Below are 23,290 nucleotides of genomic sequence, written 5' to 3'. Positions count from 1 at the left end.
TGATGAATTTTGTGGCACATCCTTTTCAACCCATCCAGAGTTTTGTTTTCGGATGTACATTTCATCTGTTGCTGTTGAATGCATCATGTCAGTGGATGAAATTATCAGAACTCAGCATAAAAAAAAAAATTGTTGACATGATTATCTGATATTGATTGCACCATGGCTTATCTGCAGTGCCCATTTGAGACAGCGACAGACCTGTCAGAGTGTTACACATAAATATAGACGTGATGAATACACAATACCAGGATATTTAAAAATACACATCCATAGAAGCCTGCGGCAGTCCAGTATGCCATTTCAATCGGACTGCTGTGTCAGGGCATATGACTGTGTAAATCAGTCATATCCAAACTGGAAAGCTGAGTGAAATATGAATCATGCAGAATGAGTAGACACTATGAAAACATATGGCCGAGCTGTTCCAAACAGGTATATTTCCATTCATGTTTTTCCCATGCATGGGTTATTCATATGGATTTTATTTTCTCCTTAGAGTGTTGTCAAGTGAACCGTACAGTGTTTCTGTATAGCAGATGACAAGCTATGAATGAATTGAAGAGGCTAAGACACATCTTGTTTTCAGTGTGTGTATATCATTTGTGATATTCAATTTCTCAAGGAAATTTAATTTTTGTTCTATTTAAAACGATTGACCAGTTTCATTGCATATTAAATAAAAAACTGTTTTTCTTGAAAGCAGTGAAGTATGTAGAATGTACTGTAAATTTTCTAATTACTGTCACTGCAACATATATCCTTGAACAGGCTGTTCATTTCACTGTTCAGTTATTTTCTTATGCATTGTTATTCAGATGATAATGTCGGTGTTGGTAAACTGAGCATATCAGTAGCTGAGACAAACAGTTTGTTTTGAACTCGGGACTGTCATATTTTGAATCACAAAGTGGGCGTACGATCTGTACAGCGGGCAACTGATTGTTTGCATTCATATGAGTTGAAGATTTGTATGTATAGGGTGTGGACCATCATACCCCCCAGTCCTGGCTGTGACAGGCACTTTGCAAGAAAACACTGTTGACCTGACATGAACTCTGTGGTGGCCAAGCTTTATGAGGTCATGTTGGAGGTTGACCCGAGAATGGTGGGTTCAAGGAAAGGAAAGCACCCGGGAGAGAAATATTTGTAAGGTGAATGTCATTGAGGCTGTGGTCATGACTGGGATGGCCGTATTCTTGTACATGAATCGCTTTGGAGATGCAAAAATGGATATAACCCTGCTGTGAACAATGACCAACTGTCTGTGAATTCAGCGATAGAACTTGAATAAAGACAATCCTGGCTGTGATTTTGAACTTGAAAAGCACAAATAGATGATACAATTTGATAAAAGTTGTGTGGTATATTCCCTGCGCAGAGTATAGCAACACAAAGTGTGATTTCCCAATTGCACATTTCATCTTGTGTCGCAATAATAACCATTGGAAGTCAGTGATACCCTAACTATACACCTTTGGTATTTTCCAATCTAATGGTCACACTGTGGTTTCTCTCATGAAAAACCCCCATTGTTTGTTGTCAATTCACTTTAATTTCTGTCATTGGCATTTTGAGAATGAAGTGTTTTATGAAATTGTTTCTTTTTGTGGGAGCAGGCAGGAAGTAATTCCACTTGCTCATATCATAATTGGTGTTGCCCCATTGAAATGAAATTTATGATTCTGAGAGCCAGTACTCTGTTTGAGACTCCAGGAGCAAGTTTTAGCGGGATAATCATGTGTGATTTGCCGTATAGCTGAGAGAATTTCAACATGCCAGTGCGACAGCCATAGCAGTTTGTCGCAGTCCGAACAGACATAGTCAACATTTCCAAGTGGTGTCAAGGCTGTCCTCTGACGTAGCCAACTCCACAAGACTGGAAATAAAATGTCTCGATGCGTCGCAACAATAATTTGATTGGAATATCTCGCCTTTCTTACATGGCGGCAAAGGTATGTGAGTGAAATGTAAAAAAACTGTCTGGCCTTGTCCATTGCAGTCACGCTGATTTCAAATTTAGAATCTATTTATACGCACAACATTATTGGGATTGCGTAAATTTCTATGAACTTTCAGAAAAAATATTAAAAAGTAAAACATTATTAGAAAGTAATTTAAAATAGTGGAAAAGTTATGGCTGACATGGTTACGGGATTGTGGTTTGAGATAAAACCAAGGTCATCTGTATATAACTGGAACACATAGATTCTGTGCTATTTTGATGCTCGTAATTTGTCTGCAGAACTGTAAAAACCTTTTACTGTCTTGCTCATTTAAAAAAAAATTGTTTGTCGTCAAGCAACTTTCCCACGGACATCTCCTGATAATTCCACAATCATGCGCTTTCCAGAAAGATAAGATATAAAATATTGAACATTTTTCTACTGAGTGTGATATCTTCAAAACAAACTACCGTTTTCGGACTCGTGCGTTAGTTTTACAAAAGCTAGGGGATGTTAGACAGAAGATTTTTCAACGATGGCTGTGTATTTCTTGTAGGGTGTCAAATTTATGTAAGGAGATATCATGGGAATTAAAGATCAGGTCTTGGTGGGAGAGCTTGTGTTTGTAACGAGCATGTAAACACAACCTACTTTTCATCTAAACTACTATGGGTGTGTAGAGCCGAGCCAAAAAATACCTTACATGCAAAATTAAAGTGATCGTAAAGCGTCAGAATTTGAACTTAACTTTAAAGTGTTGAATTTCTGTTGTCTTCTTTTTTTGGTGTAAAGTGTGTGGCATTATTTGTTCAGAAGCTGATGCGCAAGTGTCGTAAATTCATATTTTGGTTTGCAATTCACCATCACTTGATGAGAGTGATTTTGAAATGAAGTTTATCAAAACGATGATCACCTTGATGGCACAAAAGTTCCGTCATTTCAAAAATAATTATTTTGTCCAACTTTTGAAATTCATCTGAGAAGAAGTGCAAAATGGAAATTAGTCTTCGAAGAATCGTGAAACATTGTTATTGTACTGTGACACCCTCAGTGTTCTGAATGAAACCACCAGTATGAAAATTATATGCTGCAAGACACAACCACTAAGTTGTGGTTATTACAAGACAGTTGTTAAGAAAAAATTTATCAGAATTTCTGTCAGCAGCTGCAGAGTGTCGCGTGCGCGTTGCTATATTATAAGTTACAAATCTTCAATTGTGTGATCAGTGCTGTCGGCTATTTTTCAACACACACGGTATTTCATTATCTTCAAATAGGTTTTCTCTCACACAAGATCTTGGATTTAAATTGACACAGTTTGATTTTGAAGTGCATCACTTCGACACCAGTGTTAACTTTAAAACATACCCAGTCTGTTTTATTAGCGCACTGATAAAAATGCCGCAGTTGCGGAGTCAGATTTTTGTCGTACAGTGGTATCCAACTTCAAAAATAAATGTTAATTATTGCCAGTAGGTTGGTTTTGGTTGTAACAGTCGCTTAATCGACCTTCAGAGCCTGTCTTTTGGAATTTGCCATAACGCAGCAAAAGTCGAAATCCGGTAGGCCTTAAATGAAAGGCTCTTAATTACTTCTTGCTAGTAAATTTCAGCAATTTTCTACGGCCATCACAGAAAAATTTCAATTTTGGTTGCGTCATAAGCAAAATATTTCATTGTTGACTGTAAAAGAAATGTGATTGTGAAACAATTATAAAATTGTGACTCACAACAGCACATAGTGATCAAAACAAGAATGCGAGTGCAGCTGTAAACAATTCGATGTAACATTTTCATCACTTTTGGTGTCAGTTTGAATTGAATTATTCCTCGAGGGGAAAAAAGGAAAATGTATTGAGTTGTAAATATATGGATGACGTCCATGTATGCAGCTTTGCGAAACAGAAATAAGTTGTAATTGGAACTGAAACTTATTGAATCTTAGTTTTGTATGTATTCGACAAAGAAACGTGAGATTTGAACAATGATAATTTGATGGTATCTTTCACAGCACACGATGTAAACTTTCAAAATGCTGTTTAAATCGTTTTATTTTGCCTTGTACAAAGGAGATACAGCACTCTTACATACATGTATATACAACATGGTGCGTGGTATAAATTGTTTTATTAGGTATGAGAATTGTTTTGTTGCCGTTGGAGTATATCATGCTGTATGAGTTAAATGCAATACATAGAAAGTTTTATTGCAGTAGTTTTGCTGATAAGAAATAGGGGCGGACGAAAATGCCAATAAACAATTTCTCAAACGGAACAGAAAGTTCTGTGAGAGATTTCATGGAAACCTAATTTTATCATTTCCCCTGAACGCATATTCTAATGTGTGCTTGTTCAAATCTGCCATTTAAGTTAATTGGATTTTCCTATCTGGACGTATTTTAATGTTTTTAACAGAAAACTAAGTAAACAATTACAGAAGTAGATGACTATGTTTCTTTTAATCATTATCCATAGGTATTTTTTTTTTGGCAGAAAATTACTGTATGTTTATTTGACAAGCGGCCAGTTCTTTATTTCCACAATAGATTGAGAGCCCTAGCAGTAATATGATAATTGCACAGTTCCTGTTATTGTTAAAGGTGATAAAGTCAAACCAATTTTATCGAGCAGGATAGAATAACGAAATGGCCGTGATCCAAATGTTGTATGTCTCACTTCTGAGAACTTTAATGCCTGTTTTTTCCTGATTTTATACATATATGTATTGCTGTAGAATTTGAGTGTGAATTGAATGGTCTGTTGTTTCACCGAAAGTAAAAGCAGAAATGGAATGGCGGAAAGGTACAGCGCTTTGCAATTGAGAGAATGTATTTTTGGACAGTTCTAGGTAAAAAAAAAGTTGACAACATTCCCAGAGTGGAGATTGTGTTGTTGTTTGACAAAGTTCAAACTATTTGTACCATAGCTGTAGGCATTCTTTACGGACCACTAGCATTATTTCATGGGTAAAATTTCTTGTTCTTTTGAAATTGGGTCACACAGAAGTACAGTTCAAGCAACTATTTTTTCTTGCAGACAACAAGAAATCTTTGTTTTTATCAATGAGATATCTAACTCTGATATCTGACTCTATGCATTGCATTGTATCTCGGCAGACCGATGGCACGCGGACTTTGTGGGGAGAAGAGGAAGACGACGGCATCATCTACAGTGTCCACCTTCGTAAAATCAGATACAGCGTTTCCAAAGACCCGACGCCCACATTCACGGATCCAACAGTATGTACAGAGAGTCACAGTGTATCTGTGGTTGTCAGGCAGAGTGATCTAATTAATGGGTATATCGACTGTACTGCTGGCAAGGGGGCGTATGCACTTTAGCTGTCAGACGGTTTGCGGCCTCAGTCTTGCGTCATCTATACCCTGTCACATTCCTTTTGAAAAACAGTATATTAACCCTTTGAGCGCTGCAGTATTTCCCATCAAAAATTTAATGCAGCACTTTACCCATTTTTATGAATTTGTCTGTAAATTTTTTGATAATTTTGAACCAGAGGGATATCACAATGAATCTGCCACAGTTATTCATCAAAATTTTGGCAAAAATCTGAAAAAAAATTGACTGGGGTATCTCTTATAAAGGCGACAAAAATTGACTTTGGCACTCAAAGGGTTAAATTTAAAAAAAGATACCAATATTACAGTAGTTCATAAAATTGGGATTTATCATCTCGTGTCACATTTTCAATGATTTATTACTGCAGTTACTTACTGGTTTATTTTTGTGTCCATCCCTTGATACTTGTTTATTTTGGTGTATTTTATCAGCAAGACTCGTACACTAGTACGGCTGATACAGTTCTCTTCGACACTTCAAAAAATTTCAAAATGACAATGAATTGTATATCCTTGGCAATACTAAAAGTGTAGATAAGATATACTGTGTGACTCTAGCCCAACCTTGACAATCTTAAAGGTCGAACTAGACTGTCATGACAAATAACTGAACTTTTCAGTGTCAGGACACAAGATCAAGTGTACGTACAAACGTTCTCGTTGCAGTGTACGGTTTGATGTTGTTTGCTTGGTGATTCGTGTAAAAATTAGAAAATACTGTTAATACTGCTGTGCCTGCAATCGTTAACACAAAAATTTTATGAAGAGCTCGGACAGACACCAATGCTTGGCATTTACCTGCCATTTAGAAAGAATTATTGGAAGTTACTGAAATAATGAATTTTCAAAAATTAGATTTGTCTTGTTTTAATACATGGTGTGATTTATGAATCAAACGTTCATGACATATTGATAATTACCTGTTATGATTAATGACATTAATTAGAACTGCAATGTATGGCACTTATTTGACAGATAGTTCAGAGATTGAACGTGAAGAAAAATAATTGAAGACTTTTGGGTGCCATTGTATTTGTCCCAGTAGATATTGACTGAAACATGGCAGTTTTTAGATTTGTGGAGATTAAATTTTGGTTTGACACACAAATGTTTCTGTCCTCTATCTATCCTCGCTTTTCTTGAGCGATCAGATTGACACCTCACTATTCACTGTTATCGGTGCCATTTCAGTATTTAACATAGGTAATGTGGAATTTTAACGAGAGTATGACGTGTTACCAAATTAAGAGCAAGCCTCTTAGAGCGCCCTCATCAGGCCTATTTGTGTATGGCGTATCAGTTTCTGCATTTGCAGGTGCTGTATTGCTCTTGTCTTCTTTCAAGTTGTTCCCACACCTCGCTTTCTTCTCGTCTTGTTTCTGTGGTGAACAATCTAACGTCTCCGTCCTTTCAATTCTGTTTCGTTCACCAACAGTTTAAGCTTGACCAAGTTTCACCACCCACACCTGCCTCTCCCGCCCCTGCCGCCACCACGGACTCCACGAAGGATGCGGGGTTGCTATCGGAAACCAGACGCGACTACAGCATCAAGGCAGCCACCTTGGAGAAGCTGGTAGAACACTTGAGTCAAGCCATGAACCAAATGAACTCCAGCTTTATCAACGTCTTTTTAAACACATATCAAACATTTACAACTGCGTCCAAAGTGCTGGACTTACTTTTACAGAGGTGAGAATGGCATCTGTGCTCAGAATTTTTCAGGTTTGAAGTTTTGTCTTCTCAGTTTGTATACATGTCTGTTTGGAGAGTGTAAGAGTGTAAAAGCATACAGTGTAAATGCTAACATAATATCTAATAATTAATGTGACCATGAAAAGAAGTGAAATTGTCAAGTTAACCCTTTGAATGCCAAAGTCAATTTTTGTCGCCTATATCAAAATATACACCAGTCAACTTTTTTCTAAATTTTCCTAAAATTTTGATAAAAATCTGAAGCCAATAAAATGTGATGTTCATTTGATCCAAAATTGTCAAAAAAATTACAGAAAATTTCACAAAATTGGTAAAATGTTGCTCACAATAATTTTGGTGGGAAAAATTGCAGCGCTCAACGGGTTAATCATCCCAAAAAATCTCAGTGTTCGTATCTGTGGTTTGTCAGGCAGTGTAGTTGACTTTTTGAAAGTTTGTCCAGATTAATAGTCACTGTATGTACCTACAGAGTTTGATTTACGAGTCCTTGGTGTTTGAGAGTAGAGATGTTTGAGTGTTGACTGTTGTTAGCTTGGGTTTGATAGGCTCTTGGTATTAAGTTTGTTTACCTCTATTGTTGGGACTGTGTACATATACCTGTACTTAACGGGCTTCTGCGTGTACAGGTAGAGGTGGTCAAGGTTCACTTAGCCTTTTATGTCATTCTGGCTGTGTTTGATTTTATCACAGTCCCTCTATCACCGTGGTTTTGTATTTAAAGCCTCCCGGAAAGTCATGGAAAAGTACTTGTAAATGAAATTTGAGTGCTGTTGAAGTCCTGGAAAATTGATACTTCACCCAGAGTTTTTGAAAAATGACAAGATTATCAGTCACAGTATTGTGATTATGTAAAATTGTGTCAAAAATGATATGTTGTTCAAATGATATCTGGAAAATGGTATGTCAGACCGAAAAAAGTCATTGAAGATTGCTGAAAGAGCCCTTCAAAGTGCTTGAATTGTAAGTGACTCTGAGTGTATTGATCTTTGATATAGGATGTTGTGTTTCCCAGTAGCTGTATACATTGCAGTATTACTGAGTTGCTAGTCTTTAGATCACTGTCCTTGGAATATTAGTGACTTGTCCATGAAAAGAATGTTCTGTGTCATCATCTTAAGTAGCTTTTATGACTACCTCAAAGTGAAGTAAGTAGATTTTATGGCCATCCGAGGACGAGTGAGAAGTACTCAAGGAACATCAAAAGAATTCATTGCACTCCTGTATCAGCAAGAATGAGTACAAAAGGTTATATTGGAAAAGCATAAAATAAAATGGGCCAGCCAAGCGTTGACTCAGTTTCTTCATTGATTTTTCATCAATTGATGTAACTTTTGTTGTTTCTCTTGCAGGTATAAGTCAGTTAGTGACAAGAATAATAACCCAAACCTTAAGAAAGGGACCAGAGTTTTAATCCAAAAGTAAGTCCCTTTACTACTCATCATCAAAGGCAGTGTGTTCGGTGTTATAATTGAACAAGTCACAGCGTTACCCTTGTAAGGATTTTTTATCATCAAGTTTATAGTATGTTTAGCTAGTTTTCACTTTCAGAGTGTGTTCATAAAACTGTTCGTGGTCACAAAATATGTTGTCACACTTTTGGGATGAATTTATTCTGAAAAGTGTTGCTTTAAAACAGTAAAAACATCACAATGACCGGCAGATGGTAGAATTTCGAACCTTAATTTTATTTGAATAGATAAGTTGGACTAGTCATCTGTTGATTTTTACAAACTTGAGATTCGTTTTTGCAATGTGAAATATACCATGGCAAACTGATGAAATTTTTTGCCGTGAAATGTGACAAGTAACAAGTGTTTCATTTCTCTCCCCTGTCTGCGTTGTCTTCAGATCTGTACAATCTATACTAACAATGTGGCTGGACGAGTATTCCGAAGGATTCCGGGAGCCACCAAGCTATCCTTGCCTTACGACCCTCATGGAATTTGCGGAAAAACACATGACAGACAAGGAAATTGCAGAAAAGTGTCGGAGAAAACTAGAGAAGTGGAAAGAAAAAGACGATGTATTTGGACTTGACCTGAGTGGTACGTTTCCTTCAATTTTGTCATTTAAATACTGGCTTGAAAACCTTAGTCAAATTATCTGCACTACAAAATCCTGGCCAATGGCGACTCATATTCTCAAAAAAAATTTGTCAATTTCAGTCACTTTTGAAATCTTTCTTCCACAGGTGTGACACTGTCCTTTGATGCACCACGGTCGCCGAGCGAGAACAATTTCACTTTCTCAATCTGTGAAGAAGTTGATTACATGATGGACTGCCCTAAAGAATTTACATTCCAAGAAATGGAAGACGACTTCATTGCTGATCAGCTCACATATCTAGATGCTGTAAGTATACACAGATTTCACGTTCTTGCTGTTCTGTACATTCCGGTGGACAAAGTTTCGCTTTCTGTGTGATTTTTCAGTGCTACTGTCATACATACAGTATATGGTACAATAAATTTACGATGAACAAGTTACTCATCTGAACATTAGTCAAGTTACATAAATATCCAATGATATGTCAGCAGTATACCGGCAGAGTCAAGATGGAAATATTGTGTATCATTTCACATGTGAATGACCATAGTGTGAAGGAATTGCAGTGCATGTCCCCAATATTGCATTTGACTATTTTTGAGGACAAACACTGTTTTCTGTCATCATATATCATATTCATACACTCCATTTCAAAGTTTTAAGCAAATAATTGTGATCTGAATATTTAATGTCAAATGTGGTTAGATGAAAAAATATATCTATCCAGGTTGTACCATACAAAAATTTACAGAATTTATTCCCAGACTGAGAACTGGTACTACAGTTTCAAAAATGTTTGGAGTTTCCACTGCAAGATTTTATCAAGCTGAGGTGTAAGCATTTGAGAGTGATATGAATATAGCTGCTTGATATTTTGATAAGTTGCAAAGACTGGTGAAGACAAATGGAGGCCACATGTGTGTTAAAGTCAGACAAATCAACATGCTTTGACTTTTGATGTCTCTTTAATCGCCTTCGCAGGATTTGTTCAAGAAAGTAATACCACAGCACTGCCTGGGAGCGATTTGGTCCAAGCGAGAGAAGGACGAGAGTGTAGCAACAACGGTGAAGGCCACGGTTGATCAGTTCAACAAGGTGTCCTATCATGTCATATCCACTATACTGAGGGATGCAGCGGCAAAACCCTCACAGAGGGCAAAGGTCGTCACCAAGTGGATCTATGTTGCTCAGGTAATGATTAAAGCGTTTTGTGTGTAGTGCAGCAGATTGTAGTCGATCAAGGGTTGCTTGCTGTTATGGAAGTGATGAAGTTGGTGATGATGATGATGATGATGATGATGATGATGATGATGATGACGACAATGATGATGATGATGATGATGATGATGATGATGACAATGATGATGATGATGATGATGATGATGATGATGATGATGATGATGATGATGATGATGATGATGGTGGTGATGATGATGATGATGATGGTGATGATGATGATGATGATGGTGATGATGATGATGATAATGATGGTGGTGATGATGACGACGACAACGATGATGATGATGATGATGATGACGTCAACAACGATGATAGTGATGATGATGATGATGATGATGATGACAATGATGATGGTGATTGTGATGATGGTGATGGCAGTGTTACATCAGTGATTCTTACTAAGCTACTTTATCCTTTCTTGGCAGGAATGTCGAAATTTGAAGAATTTTTCATCTTTGAAGGCCATTCTCTCTGGTTTACAAGCAAGCTGCATTCACAGACTGAAGAAAACATGGGCAGCTGTTCCAAGGTTAGTAAAAATGGGCAATTGTACCGGTACATTGAAGTATGACAATACATGCAAAATGCTACTGCCAACAAAAATAATGGCTGATCAGTGTAATGGTTAGATTGGTAGGAAAATGTTCACTCCACAGAGCACTTTGCTTCTGAAAATTTAGCAAAACATTAATAGTGTTTAAATTGTTTTAAAAGTATTTTACGTTGACTTCGATTGACAGGGATGCCCAGGGTATGTATGACGAGCTGACAGAGATATTTTCAGAGGACAACAACCATGAAGCATGGAGAGAAATATTGATGAAGGTTAGTGATCGACTTGCCCATTGCAAATTTACATGGTAACAATTCCCTTCTTATTATGTATGGATGGCTAAGCTGTTCTTTCGCCTACCGATTTCTCAAAAGAATTGCCACTGAAGTACTTTTTCTGAAACAGCAAAATAAATTTTCCTCCATATCAGTTTCATGATACTCACGCACTGGGCTTTACGGATTACTAGCTTGACAGCACAATGTTTTTGAAAGTTGGTGTTGTCAATAGTAAATTGATAAAACTGCCCCTGTTCAAGGAAGAAGAAAGAGCATTCCATTTACACTGTATCCAAAATACAGTTTGATTTTGACGTCATCTCTCACTTACAATGACCTGGACACACAATCTCTCACAGCTTGGAAATGGACAGCTTCTCATTTCTTGTGTTCGTTATCAATGTCCTGTTCTTATTTCCACCATCTGCAGGAGGGCACTGCCAAGTTCGTGGAGAGTTCATCATCAAATCAAAGCAGGACAATGCGCAGGCAAAGCAGTAAGAAGAGTCTCAGGAGAATTGATTCTGTAAGTCTCATGGTTGAATTTTTTGCAATAAACAGGTGATGGTTAATGAAAACGTTTTTAAACTGGCAAGAAATATGAGAAATACAAAATAAAGTTGGTTCTTGGTGTTTGTAGTATGTTACCTCATGCAGCTTTGTGTATTTAACACAATCCATCCAAATGTCTGCGACAAAACTGTGATGTCAAATGATATGATCTTGTCTGCTTGAAGTCTGAGCATATTCCAGTATGTATGTTTACACCATATTCCATTTTAGTAGGGGGATGTTCAAGCTGATGTCTGGACGGAACAATGTGACAGTATATTCATTTTGTCTCTGCATACAGACTGTTATACATGGTACAGTGCCGTACCTGGGAACATTTCTGACAGATCTCATGATGATCCATACTGCCTATCCAGACGTCTTAGAAAACGGTTACATCAATTTTGAAAAGAAGAAAAAGGTACTACTTTCCCTCCTATTGTTGTCCTATCATGATATATTTTATTCTGCAAGCGTCATATTTTGAATTGAAAACCAACTGCACAGTCCCAAAACTGAAGTCTTGTAATGACAAGAAATGCTCAAATCCATTTAAAAAGTTCTGATTATTTAGGCAGTCAGTGTTTAAAACATATTCTAAAAAAATGAAAAAAATATCGGAAGAGTCACCTATGTTGTGATTTAAAGGTATACAGTCACCTGTAATCTAAATATGCCCATATATGGTCAAAGGGGTGCTCCTTGGTATTCAAAATGCCCATGTGAGGGCGCTGTTTTTAAAAAGTGGCCACCCGCTTAAAACCTGTGATTGGTTAGATTTTCTCTTTCCATGGTAACTGTGGCAAAATTGGAACAGGTGATAGTATACCTTTCAGGTAGAGCGCGCTTCGGGGGCAGATATTCGGGCGCTCACATTTCCATATCTTTTTTCTAATCTACCACATGCGGGGGCTCATTTTAAAGCTCTTTGAGAAAGAAAAACTTTCACCGTCTTAGTTTTTTCTTAAATCCAAAATTTTGAACAGGAGTTCAACAGGTTTGGAGAAATTTTTCATTGTGATTTATACAAATGTAGAGACCATTTTGCATTTGATCTGTTTCAGGAGTTTGAGCTCCTAGCGCAAATCAAACTGCTGCAGAAAGCAGCGCAGAATTACCACATCCAGGGTGACGGCAGCTTTGAAAGGTGGTTCAATGGAGTGAAGATTTACAGCGATGACCAAAGGTAGGTGATTGTTTGTGACATAGAAATACTTTGATCAGCAGTCAAATATCACTGCAGGACTGTTAGTATTGTATTGCATTCTATTGTACAGACCCGTATCACAAGCAACGCTTGGTCGGCTTGTTGAAGTTTCAACATCCACAGATATTAAAGAGACCATAGCTGTGTCTTTTGATCGAGGTTCTATCCTTTTTTGTTTGAGGAAAATAGCCACATTACCTTTCTCTTTAAGTATGTGGAAACCCAAAGTATTGGCCTTGACAGCGCAGTGCATTGTGTTTATGAAATATGTAATATTAGTGTTGATAAAGTATCTCCAGTCGAGACCTGAGATTCTAGATGTCAACAGTAACATTTGGCATTGCATAGGGGTATAGGCTGTTGTTGAAAATGAACGTGAGACACTTCTCAGTATTGTTTTGGGAGTTGAGTAGAGCAAGTACAGAGTCACAATGTAAATGCACACAGAGGTGCAGCCAATGGAGATTTGAGTGCTGAAATTCTGGTGTATGTTGAGTGGAAATATTCACAAGTAGAAAAATCAGCGTAAGTACACCTGAATTATGTACTGTGTGCATGGGTAGGGTCAATTCACTGTGGGATTGAGTGATATTGGAGAAGGGTGCTCAACCAGTGTTTCTAATCGTTATGGCTCTGTAATTCAGGCAAAATTCAACAACAATTAGGGGGATCTTCGCCGCATGAAACCAGTCTGATCAACTTTTCCCCGTATTCACTTTCAGCTACCAGCTATCCTGCATCATTGAACCGCTGAGTCCAAGTTCAAGGTCAAGGTCGATGAAAGATGACAGTGCAATGACCAAACCAAAAAGAGACTTTGGCTTCAGGTGAGATTAGGCTGCCAACAGCCTTTTACATTGATTTCTACTCTCTGAACTTCCAGTTCCCCCTGTACCCCCATGTCTGTATAAATGGTTCAAGCAGATCATTGATACGAATTAGGTCATACCACCTAATATGCTATGAAAGGGTTAAAGTAGGGGCCGTTCTTTTCTATGAATTTTTCTTGATGGTATGTTACCTGACCTATGCATACAGAGTTCAAAATTTGATGTCTGACCATGATTTTCAGAATGTCTCTTGGGTTTATGGATGGACGGATTGGTCAAATATACCTTTATTCAGAGTTAATTTTTAAATGCATTCCCTTTTATTTCCAGGACGTTGAGGCGGAAGTCAGAATTCTTCCAGTGGTCATCGTCTGGCAGTTCAACAAGTTCTGAAGACAGGAGTAGTCTCTCAAGTTCAGAGTCACCTCCGTCTGATTTCAGGGTGAGAGACATTTATCATGCGCTCTCTGAGAACTCCACTGTGGTTGCTCTGTCTTAATCATCAAGATTACCTTACGCTTGTATCGTAGAGAAATTGAAGGATTAAAATGATAAAGAAATACAGCATTGTAGAACTGAGCACATTGGCTTCACTGTGTGAACAAGTCACTTTAATGGAGTTGTGTTAAATGTCAATTTTGCTGTATCATTTACATTGTGAAGTTGAGTACACAAGTATAGAGTTACACACATCATTTGCAGTAACATCTTTTTGTTTTGCTTTGGAATTCGTCGTTATGTAAATGTGTTTTATTTTCTGTAAGTCACCTCACAGGTATTTAAGTAGAGTTAAAATTTTGTTGCAAAGAAATTTCCAAGTGTATAATCATGCAAGGAGTCTTAGCTAACAGTTGTGCTGGGTTTTTGTTCACAGAGGCTGTCACGATCGTCGTCGTGTTCATCGTTTCTATCCCTCGATTCCGCGTTATCGTCGCCGTCAGTCCAGTCGTCGACCCTGCCGGTGATTTCTTTGCCGTTCTTTACAGAGACGAGCTGCATCATCAAAATCAGCCTGGATGAAGAGGAAAGACAGGGCAATATGTACAAAAGTATCCTTGTAAGTAATAATTGTTTGCTTTTAACTCGTGAGGGCACTATGTATTAGGTTAGCCTTGTGGGAGTAGCATATTCCAGCCTTGCATATTTGTGAATGCAGTGACTTGACTACAAGCCGGTTTAAAATTTTTTATAAACTCTCAATTTTAAAATGAATTATAATCAAGTTTTCAAATGATTAAGAGACCTGATCAAGACTACATAGATGTGTTTTCAAAAATCTTCTTTATATGTTAACCCTCCTACTTTATTTGAAGTGGAACATTAAACCAAGAAAGTCCAGTGTTGGGTCTCAAATGTTAATATCAGCTCTCATTGACCAATTCACTCATTGAACTTTTGGAAGCGGTAATAATTTGGAACATTTGTCTTTCACAATGTATTACTTCATGTCAAATTATTTCATCTTAGAGCCAACCAGCCAGTCAGCCTCATTCCCTCCCATATCTAACAATAGTAAATATTACTTTTATTGGCTTTGAATTTCATTACTAAAGACATTATTTTCACTTTTTTCTTTGGCAGTTGGGAAATGAAGAGCATACGTCTGCTGTCATTGGATCAGCTCTGTCTAAACACTGCAAAGAAGACCAACCCACCGAAGAATATTCTCTAATTCAAATTCTAGATGATGGCGGTAAGTCCTTTCATTGTTTTTATTGTTTAATTTACAGAAAAATTGAGATGTTTAGACTATACCATGATTAATATTTCATTTCACCTTTTACATCAAATTTATTCATTGCTGTTCTATGATAAAGTCCAGCACGTCCAACTGTGTATTTTTTTTGTTTATTGGTTTTTGCTTTATTAAATATATGTAAATCACATCCTCTGATCAGCCAATCAGACAACAGCTAACTATGAAGAGAAAGTGGCTGGTCCTTTTGAATCACTTTCCATCATTTTAATATGTAAACAAACAAAAGTTCTTACTCTTATTCCTTAACTAAGTTGAAATACAAAGGAACAGAGCCTTGCGGGCAGAGTGCTTTGTATACAATATGCAATGCTGTTGTTGACAAATTAATTCTAGTCTAAATTTCAGTTGTTAACAATAATATTGTAACATACAGGCTGTGTTGACGAGTTGAATACTGGGTATTCTGACAGGATTCTGGAATTTGAACAAGAAACTATTTTACAGAGAGAATGTAATTATATGTAGGAAATTTAATTTACTTATATTTGTGTTCTTTATTCTGCCAACAGAGTTGGAAATCCCAGACAAGTGTAATGTTTTCTATGCAATAAACCAGGGAACGCCAGACCTGAAATTCATTCTGCGGAGAAAGTCTTCCAGTTCGCCTGGGGAGAGACGGCCAGTCATAAAAAAGAGAAACAATAAGATGAAGCTCACTTTGAAACGACCAAGTTCCGTACATGTGTGAAAGATGTTGCTGTAGATGTACGCACCGGATGGAATCTGATTTCTACATGGAGCTAACGCTTGCCATGATTTACGTGAACTTTTATTTTGCCATTGAAGAGTATCCTCTTTTTTTCCCCAGCGTCAAAGCTTTGGGATAGAATGCAAAGCATGCCCACTGAAGGGATTGTAAAATGTGTAGAATACTTGTGCATACAGGCACTGACTCTCATTGGCCAGTGCTCGATGGCTGAACTGTACAGCAACTGTAAAGTGAAAAAAAGAAAGAATTTGTCTCGATGATACAGAGGGCGCTCTACCAACCTAGAACATTTGCTCAAGTAACAGGAACTGTGCCGCTTGTAGACAGTGGTAACTTAAATGTGCACAAATTCTAATGGAAATGTTTCCCGTTTGTACAGGGTACATAACTACTTAGTTTTGGACTTGTATCTGTAGATATGTAAATATTACGTTCTCATTGTAATTTGTTAATCAGTATATTGTAAATGGCGGAGTCGATTCATAGCTGTAACCTTGAAAAAAAAATCATGTAATGTCCTGCATTCTCTCTTCTCCTTAATGCAATTTGTTGAATGAGATTGTGCAATTCAAACTCTCCAAGCAACTCTACATAGAGCGATGAAAGATATTTTATCACGGTCACCCCACAAAATGAGTGACTGAGATTTTATCAAACACATCTTGCCAGTAAACTGAAAATATTTAAATCCACATCCCTCTCTAAGAATATTCAGAGTGAGAGGGGCATTTTATTGAGAAGTTTTTTTTTGGTTTAATACACCCAGTGCATTTTTGGAGGGATAAACTTTCATTCTGTTGCCAAATTTTTATAACCTGCAACACAGTAACATGCTGTATGTTAAAGATTTTAATGAGGAAGAATTTAACCAGTTTATGCTGGAGAGCTATGTATACTACCGTGATATATACTGTATATGTATATCCAGTGAATTTGTTTTCTTTTTCTTTTGTTCAAATATGAAAAGCAGATGTTTCACAATGACATGGGATAACTTTGACCAAACTCAGGGAGACGTGATTTTTACCAGGATGAGGGAACTTACAAATTTATTAATTTTTCGTTTTGATTTTGTATGAATTTTCCCTGTGATTTGTCTGGTTGTCCGTTGCCTGTGCTCTGGAATTTTTACTGCTTCCTTGTTTGCTATCACCACGGAGACGTGGAAATAATCTCCCTTCTTAAATGAACTAAATGTCTGTTGCCAGTTTTTACATGAAATGCAAATTCAAATACACTGATTGCTTGAGGGCGCTATATCAAATTGACAATTATAAACAATGCCGTGCTGATATGATAGACATACACAGCTACTTGTACAACAGGAACATTTACAATATGAACACGTCAAATTTCAGAGTTTGTCTGATATGTCTGTATCTTTATGCTGTCTGTATATTTCAAGAGAGGAGAGAATATATTTCTCATGTCTAATTCAGTATATATGTGTATTACTCAGAGCTGTTTACAACCAAGATGATAATTATAAACTTAAGTTTACCCAAACCAGCAAAGAAGGAAATCAAGCCACATCTGTAAAGCCGTGAATTAGACTGGTCAGGGAGCTATTCAATATGCTACAGTGCTTAATACAATGAACGAGATTTTTTTTGCCGCATATACGTGTGCTTGACCCATATGAATTATGGTCCATGGTCCGCTCCCTATGTCAAGATGTGAACTTTTTCCATTTCTCTACGTTTAAATTGCTATTTTCGTGATATCCGGAATGAAATTTCCACATTCTTGGTCTCTCAAGGCTGAACAATTTTGTAGAGACAGAGATATACTCTTGCTTTCACATGTTGTCAAACCTACATTGAATTATGAACCAACTGAAGATTGTTGTGAATTGTACAATGTAATTTTCGTGGGGAAAATTTAGCAACAAGAGCTGTTCCCTCCTTGGCACAGAAGTCTGTGAATGCTTTGTAGAACTATGAACTCAACACATGTGGCCACATCAAGGTGATTTTTGGTACAACAACAGTGCTGTAACTATGGTTGCTATTGCATCACGCCGTCAAAAAATCTCTGTGAAATTACTTCAAAGTTATGTTATCTTTTTGAGTGCCATCTTTGTAAGATCTTTGGCCACCGTTCGTTCTTTCTTGGCACTGCAAATAAAGAGTAATTAGAGCATCTTTGGGACCATTCACTGGACTGGGACCATTCACTGGACAGGTGTCAGGCAGAAGAGAATGACTGCAAAAATTATGCCATGGTGTACTTTGATGCCTTGTGCTGGCTATATTGCAAAATTCCCCATTCCCATAACTCCCCCTTCCCTCCCCCTCCAAACCAACTCTCTCCAGAGTGAATTGTCTGTTAGAATGGAAGTATTTCAGCATTGGCAATAAATGATGCAAGTAAGTTTTTCATAATTGACCAGTCTCTGCGCTCATTTGTGTAGTTGTGGAAATGACAACACATGTAGATAGTTCTGGTGAGAGTTGTATCACAGCTTGGTGATCTCAGACCAGATACTGAACAAGCTGATGGTTTCTATAGACAAATGTCAACCTTCCAGTACATCACTGCCTATGTAATAAACAGACAAATGTCTCTGAAAGCACATACATGCACCCAAGAAGTCAACTTGTCAAAATACTTTGGCCAATGATGACACAGACAAAAATATTTGTCCCTCAACATAATATTTTATTCCGATAATTTTGCACGTGCAACTTTTTCAATTTACAACTGATATTGTACTTTCTACTCAAAAAGTGTGCTACTATCGTGTCAAAAAACCCACTAGTGTGGAATTCTGCAAGTATCACAGCATTGATACATGTACAGCAGAATTCTGACAATGGACCCTGCAGAGGAGGGCATGCCTTTGTACCGAAGACTTGCGAAGCTTGTGTAACATACTGTGATGTAATTGGTTGTTTTTACCCAGGGTCAATTATATATTCAAAGTACGCGGCAGATTGTTGTCAACACAGATAGCTGTGTATTGGCTTACACAAAAGAGGAGTTTCCCTTAGGCTTTCGTTTGCAAGCACACTAGCGATATATACCTAAGATGTGTCATGATGTGCAGCTAGCGGTCGAGTGGCTGAAAAAAGATGAATATTCAACATCTTTTTGTAGATGGCATAAAAAGTTAACCATTTCAGTTCAGTACAAAATCACACAGACATCCATACAGATGTGTGCATGGTATACACTATTTAAGCATGCCTTGGAGAAGTTCAATATACCAAACGAAATTTTAACCCCTGGGTTTATCAAATACACGAGACCACATTTAAGCTGTCAATGTAAGGCACTTTGATGCATCACCACTCCTTGACACTAGGCTGTTCACTAAAAAAAATACACCCACAATTGCCACTTGTTACAAATTATCAGACTAACGTTACGCAGTACACCACAAGATTATATTTGAAATTGGATCAGTTCTTTTGATAAACTAATATTGCTACGTTTCCCATGTTACTCTGCCTCATATGGCACGCTTGATATGTTTTGTTACTACACTGTTGTTTTTTTGGATTGCGACCTGTAGAGGGCGCTGCAGTTTAGGGCTGAGGGGTCAAGCGCAGGTACTCCTTTCCGGAGGGCACAGGTTTGATCTCCACACCCTTTGGGAAGAGCTTTGGAATGTCTTCTGCTTTGACAGTTGGAACAACCATGCACTTCTCACCTTGCTGGAATCAAGGAAAACAAAAAAAAAATTGATGTATCGATAACGGAATAAGGAATACAAGGGATCGTAGCTCATCTGCAATGGCTAGTTCAATGTTTTCATTGTCGTATGGTTAAATTATTACTTTCAAACAAGTTTTCCCCATGAGCACTCAAAAGCAGTCAGTACCCTTTCATGGCACACATGGAGAACAATGGGCCCAGTAATTCTCAAGGTAGAAATCAGTGCTTTTCTAAGGGTGCCTTTCATGGTGCATAAATACAAACCCCCTAAGACAATGTCAAATTCTACTACAACCCAGCATGGACCCAGTATTGTCAATTCTTGCCCCTTTGGTTGTAGTAAAAGAACAGTGAAATGATAAATGCAGTATGATATAAATAAGCTGTTTGACCCTTTGAGTGCTGCAATTTTTCCCATCAAAATTTCAGTGCAAAATTTCACCAATTTTTATAAATTTTTCTGTAATTTTTTGATAATTTTGGACCTGATTGGTAACACACTTCATTGGCAACAGTTTTTTACCAAAATTTTGGCAAAAATCTGAAAAAAATTTGACTTGGGTGTATTCTATAAAAAGTGACAAAAACTGGCTTTGGTGCTCAAAGGGTTAACTGTCACACAAATTTCTGGGGAGAACATCAAAACACTAGTTGTGACAGTGACAGAAAAGTAGTAGCAAAATATTCAAAGGATGTAAAAAAATACAATAAGGACTGATAACATTGCACAAATTTGGTAAGATACACTGTATGCCTCTAATGATCATACTATGTTTTGGTTCATAATTAGTTCTATAGACCGGGGCAAGTTTGAGACCTCATTTTAAAGACGCTATTTATTCATATACAATTGTGATTTAATTACAAACATGATACTCTTTTCCTGCAAGATAGTATCACTTCTAAATCTGCCAAGTCAGTAAAAGGCGTTATTGAGTCAAAACCATGTATTTTCGCTCACTTGACTTGGTCTGTTATTGCAGGAATGGAATCTATGTTTTCAGGGGGTCTTCAAATGTTCAAGCTTTAGTTATTAAAAGTGAAGCATAGGGACACACTGTGCTTCACTTAGTTTTAACTAACTTGACCAGATGGATATGAACTTGGTAGGATAAGGGTTAGCAGTGCCTGAAGATATTATTCAAATTCACGCCACTTTCATGACCTGGGCGAAATTTACAGAGCGATGCTGGCGGGGATGGGTCCTGCAATGTAGGTCAAGGTATTTGATTGTTAGGTGAATATTCAGCGTACAATCACTTTGATCTGCAGTCGAATGAGACTATTGTCACTGCAGGTCAATCTCTGTGAATGCACCTTGGGCATTTTAACCTCCAAACCAATGTGCTGTGCTGTGTGCCCATTTTTGCAGTTCACCAAGGTATCCATAACGACACGGCACTCCTTGATTAATGAATAGAATGTAAATGTTGTGGAGGGCAGCCGGCTTGTGGAGGGCAGCTGGCTGGTGGAGGGCAAGCTTACCTTCCAGTCTGCTGGGGTGGCCACTTTCTTTGTAGCCGTCAATTGCAGGGAATCCACCACTCTCAAGATTTCACTGTCAACAACAACAAAAACAATTCTGATGTTAGTGTTTGCAGCACACCAACACATACATGTACAGCATGAAATACTGACCTAATATTAACCCTTTTCCTGCCAGACAGTAATAACTGTATCCCTTCCCCATCAGCCAAGTCAGTAAAAAGCGGTATTGAGCCAAAACATGACGTATTTTCACCCACTTGGCTTGGTATGTTATAGCATCTTTTGTCAAAAAAAAATCAACTTTACAGTATTATGTTTTCAACAGCCTTCAAATGTACAGTATTATGTTAAAATACATCATATGGAATACGTTGTGTTTCATTAATTTTAACCATCTTGACCTGGTGGTGAAATATGGACTTGGCAGGAAAGGGTTAATATAGTAGTACCATACGATGCTCCATCCTAAACCCTGGTCAATCAGTGAATGGCAAAACTGACCATTTCTTTACCAATATTTCATCAAAGCTACCTATACCTTGTCAAATATACAAATATCTTGTTCAATTTACCAATATCTTCTCAAATACACATTCCGTAAATAATCTTGTCAATATCTTAAATTGCCACATTGCACAGTGCTCATTCAAAACTGGCTTCCACTATCACAATTGTTTTTCAACTTTTTTTAATTACCGGTACAACTCAGGGGGCAAAATTTGTGACTATTACAAGAGTCAATCCTGAACATTTTTTTAAAACCAAAACTGATGGACTGTAACATTTCACTACCAAACAATTCAATGTTATTCTTATAATGCCATCGTTTTCCAACAATGACAACAGCCATATCAATCGCAAGTAGCTATTATAATATCTTTATTATGTTGCATGCAGGTCAGTCAGTTTAGCCACCACCCATGTTTCTGTATCGAATGAGCTGGCAGAAACCCTGATTAATAGTCCTACGGGGATCTTCAATTGTTCAAGTGAACTGAATTTGTCATGTCAGAGATGTTACATTTAAAGGGACAAAGTACGGGCATGCACTATCTTTTAGCTTTTTTCACGAATTTTGTTTGAGATGAAAATTGTTTGTGTTGTTTGACGTCTTGAAACGTGCTGAAATACTCACTGAGCACAACCTCTACTTTGCTGATATAGCTAGACAAGATTTAGACATTCAGTGAAAATATTTCAAGGTGTACTATAAATCAAGTTCGGTGAACAACTCTGAATCCAATTGCCATGCTGAAGATAGCACTATATACAGTTTGGACGTCATGCAAGCTTTTGTAATGAACTCTTGATTGGCAGTGCCTTTCATATAGATAAAAATGGCAGCTCTCCTTTACATTGTGGTAAAGTTATTTGTCACAGGAAAGCGAGTTTGATTGGGAGACATTCATTTACATGTAATCTGGAGGTCACAAACAAAATCATCTGTTTGCGTTCAGCAAAGGCGTAATTTTTGACATTTTTGTAGTTGTAACACTGTCATTTTGTGCATTGAGTAACTTTATGCAAGCATTTCATCTTTTCTTGATACCACAAACAGTTAAACCCTCTACTGTCTATGGTTAAACAGAGCAACTTTGTCCTGTTTAGTGTATGCTTCGCTGCTTTTTAACCAACTTGATACTATAATAAGAGAGAACCCTGATGGTAACTTGAAATAATGGGTGAATGGTCCCTTACATAAGATATCAGTAATAGAGGGCTGTGAAGTTGGCGTAGCCCTCAAAAGGCGACTCTAAGTACCAACGGCCATTCAGCATTGAAACTCCTCAAAGCCATTTCACATGGTTGTTCTACAAAAAATCACTTTTCTAATGATAAAAGTGACCTGTAGGTTTTGCATAGGTCAATATGAATTTAAAACACTTGACGTGAACTGATAAGAAGTGATTTGGAGAAAGATGAGTATTCGTATTTTCAGTGAATAAAAACCACTAC

At 37.4% G+C, this 23,290-nt stretch overlaps 2 protein-coding genes across 6 annotated transcripts in view; one reads left to right on the top strand and one right to left on the bottom strand.

Moving 5' to 3' along the window:
- The window catches only part of LOC139114107 (ral guanine nucleotide dissociation stimulator-like 1), a 41,486-nt gene extending 22,916 nt beyond the window's left edge, over nt 1–18,570 (top strand). For 3 of the 5 annotated variants that reach the window (XM_070675633.1, XM_070675630.1, XM_070675634.1), the window contains exons 2-17: nt 5,061–5,183; nt 6,736–6,989; nt 8,363–8,431; nt 8,862–9,058; nt 9,205–9,365; nt 10,041–10,250; nt 10,724–10,827; nt 11,039–11,123; nt 11,560–11,655; nt 11,983–12,102; nt 12,746–12,867; nt 13,611–13,715; nt 14,049–14,160; nt 14,593–14,775; nt 15,300–15,411; nt 15,987–18,570. In XM_070675633.1, the coding sequence (XP_070531734.1) occupies nt 5,061–5,183; nt 6,736–6,989; nt 8,363–8,431; nt 8,862–9,058; nt 9,205–9,365; nt 10,041–10,250; nt 10,724–10,827; nt 11,039–11,123; nt 11,560–11,655; nt 11,983–12,102; nt 12,746–12,867; nt 13,611–13,715; nt 14,049–14,160; nt 14,593–14,775; nt 15,300–15,411; nt 15,987–16,165 (2,232 nt within the window). In that variant the 3' untranslated portion in view covers nt 16,166–18,570. Of the gene's footprint in view, nt 1–266; nt 436–959; nt 1,155–5,060; nt 5,184–6,735; nt 6,990–8,362; nt 8,432–8,861; nt 9,059–9,204; nt 9,366–10,040; nt 10,251–10,723; nt 10,828–11,038; nt 11,124–11,559; nt 11,656–11,982; nt 12,103–12,745; nt 12,868–13,610; nt 13,716–14,048; nt 14,161–14,592; nt 14,776–15,299; nt 15,412–15,986 lie in introns of those variants that run through there. The other 2 variants (XM_070675632.1, XM_070675631.1) reach the window with 2 other exon arrangements.
- Nucleotides 18,571–18,826: 256 nt separating this feature from the next.
- Nucleotides 18,827–23,290, bottom strand: part of LOC139114109 (peroxiredoxin-6-like) — a 28,466-nt gene continuing 24,002 nt past the window's right edge. Inside the window, exons 5-6 of the mRNA XM_070675635.1 lie at nt 21,332–21,404; nt 18,827–19,845 (exon numbers count right to left, since the gene is read on the bottom strand). Coding sequence (XP_070531736.1) covers nt 19,717–19,845; nt 21,332–21,404 — 202 coding nt within the window. The 3' untranslated portion in view covers nt 18,827–19,716. The remainder of the gene's footprint in view (nt 19,846–21,331; nt 21,405–23,290) is intronic.

The sequence above is a fragment of the Ptychodera flava genome, chromosome 16 (assembly GCF_041260155.1).
Source record: "Ptychodera flava strain L36383 chromosome 16, AS_Pfla_20210202, whole genome shotgun sequence".
Lineage (NCBI taxonomy): Eukaryota > Metazoa > Hemichordata > Enteropneusta > Ptychoderidae > Ptychodera > Ptychodera flava.
This window is presented reverse-complemented; position numbering and strand designations above follow the sequence as displayed.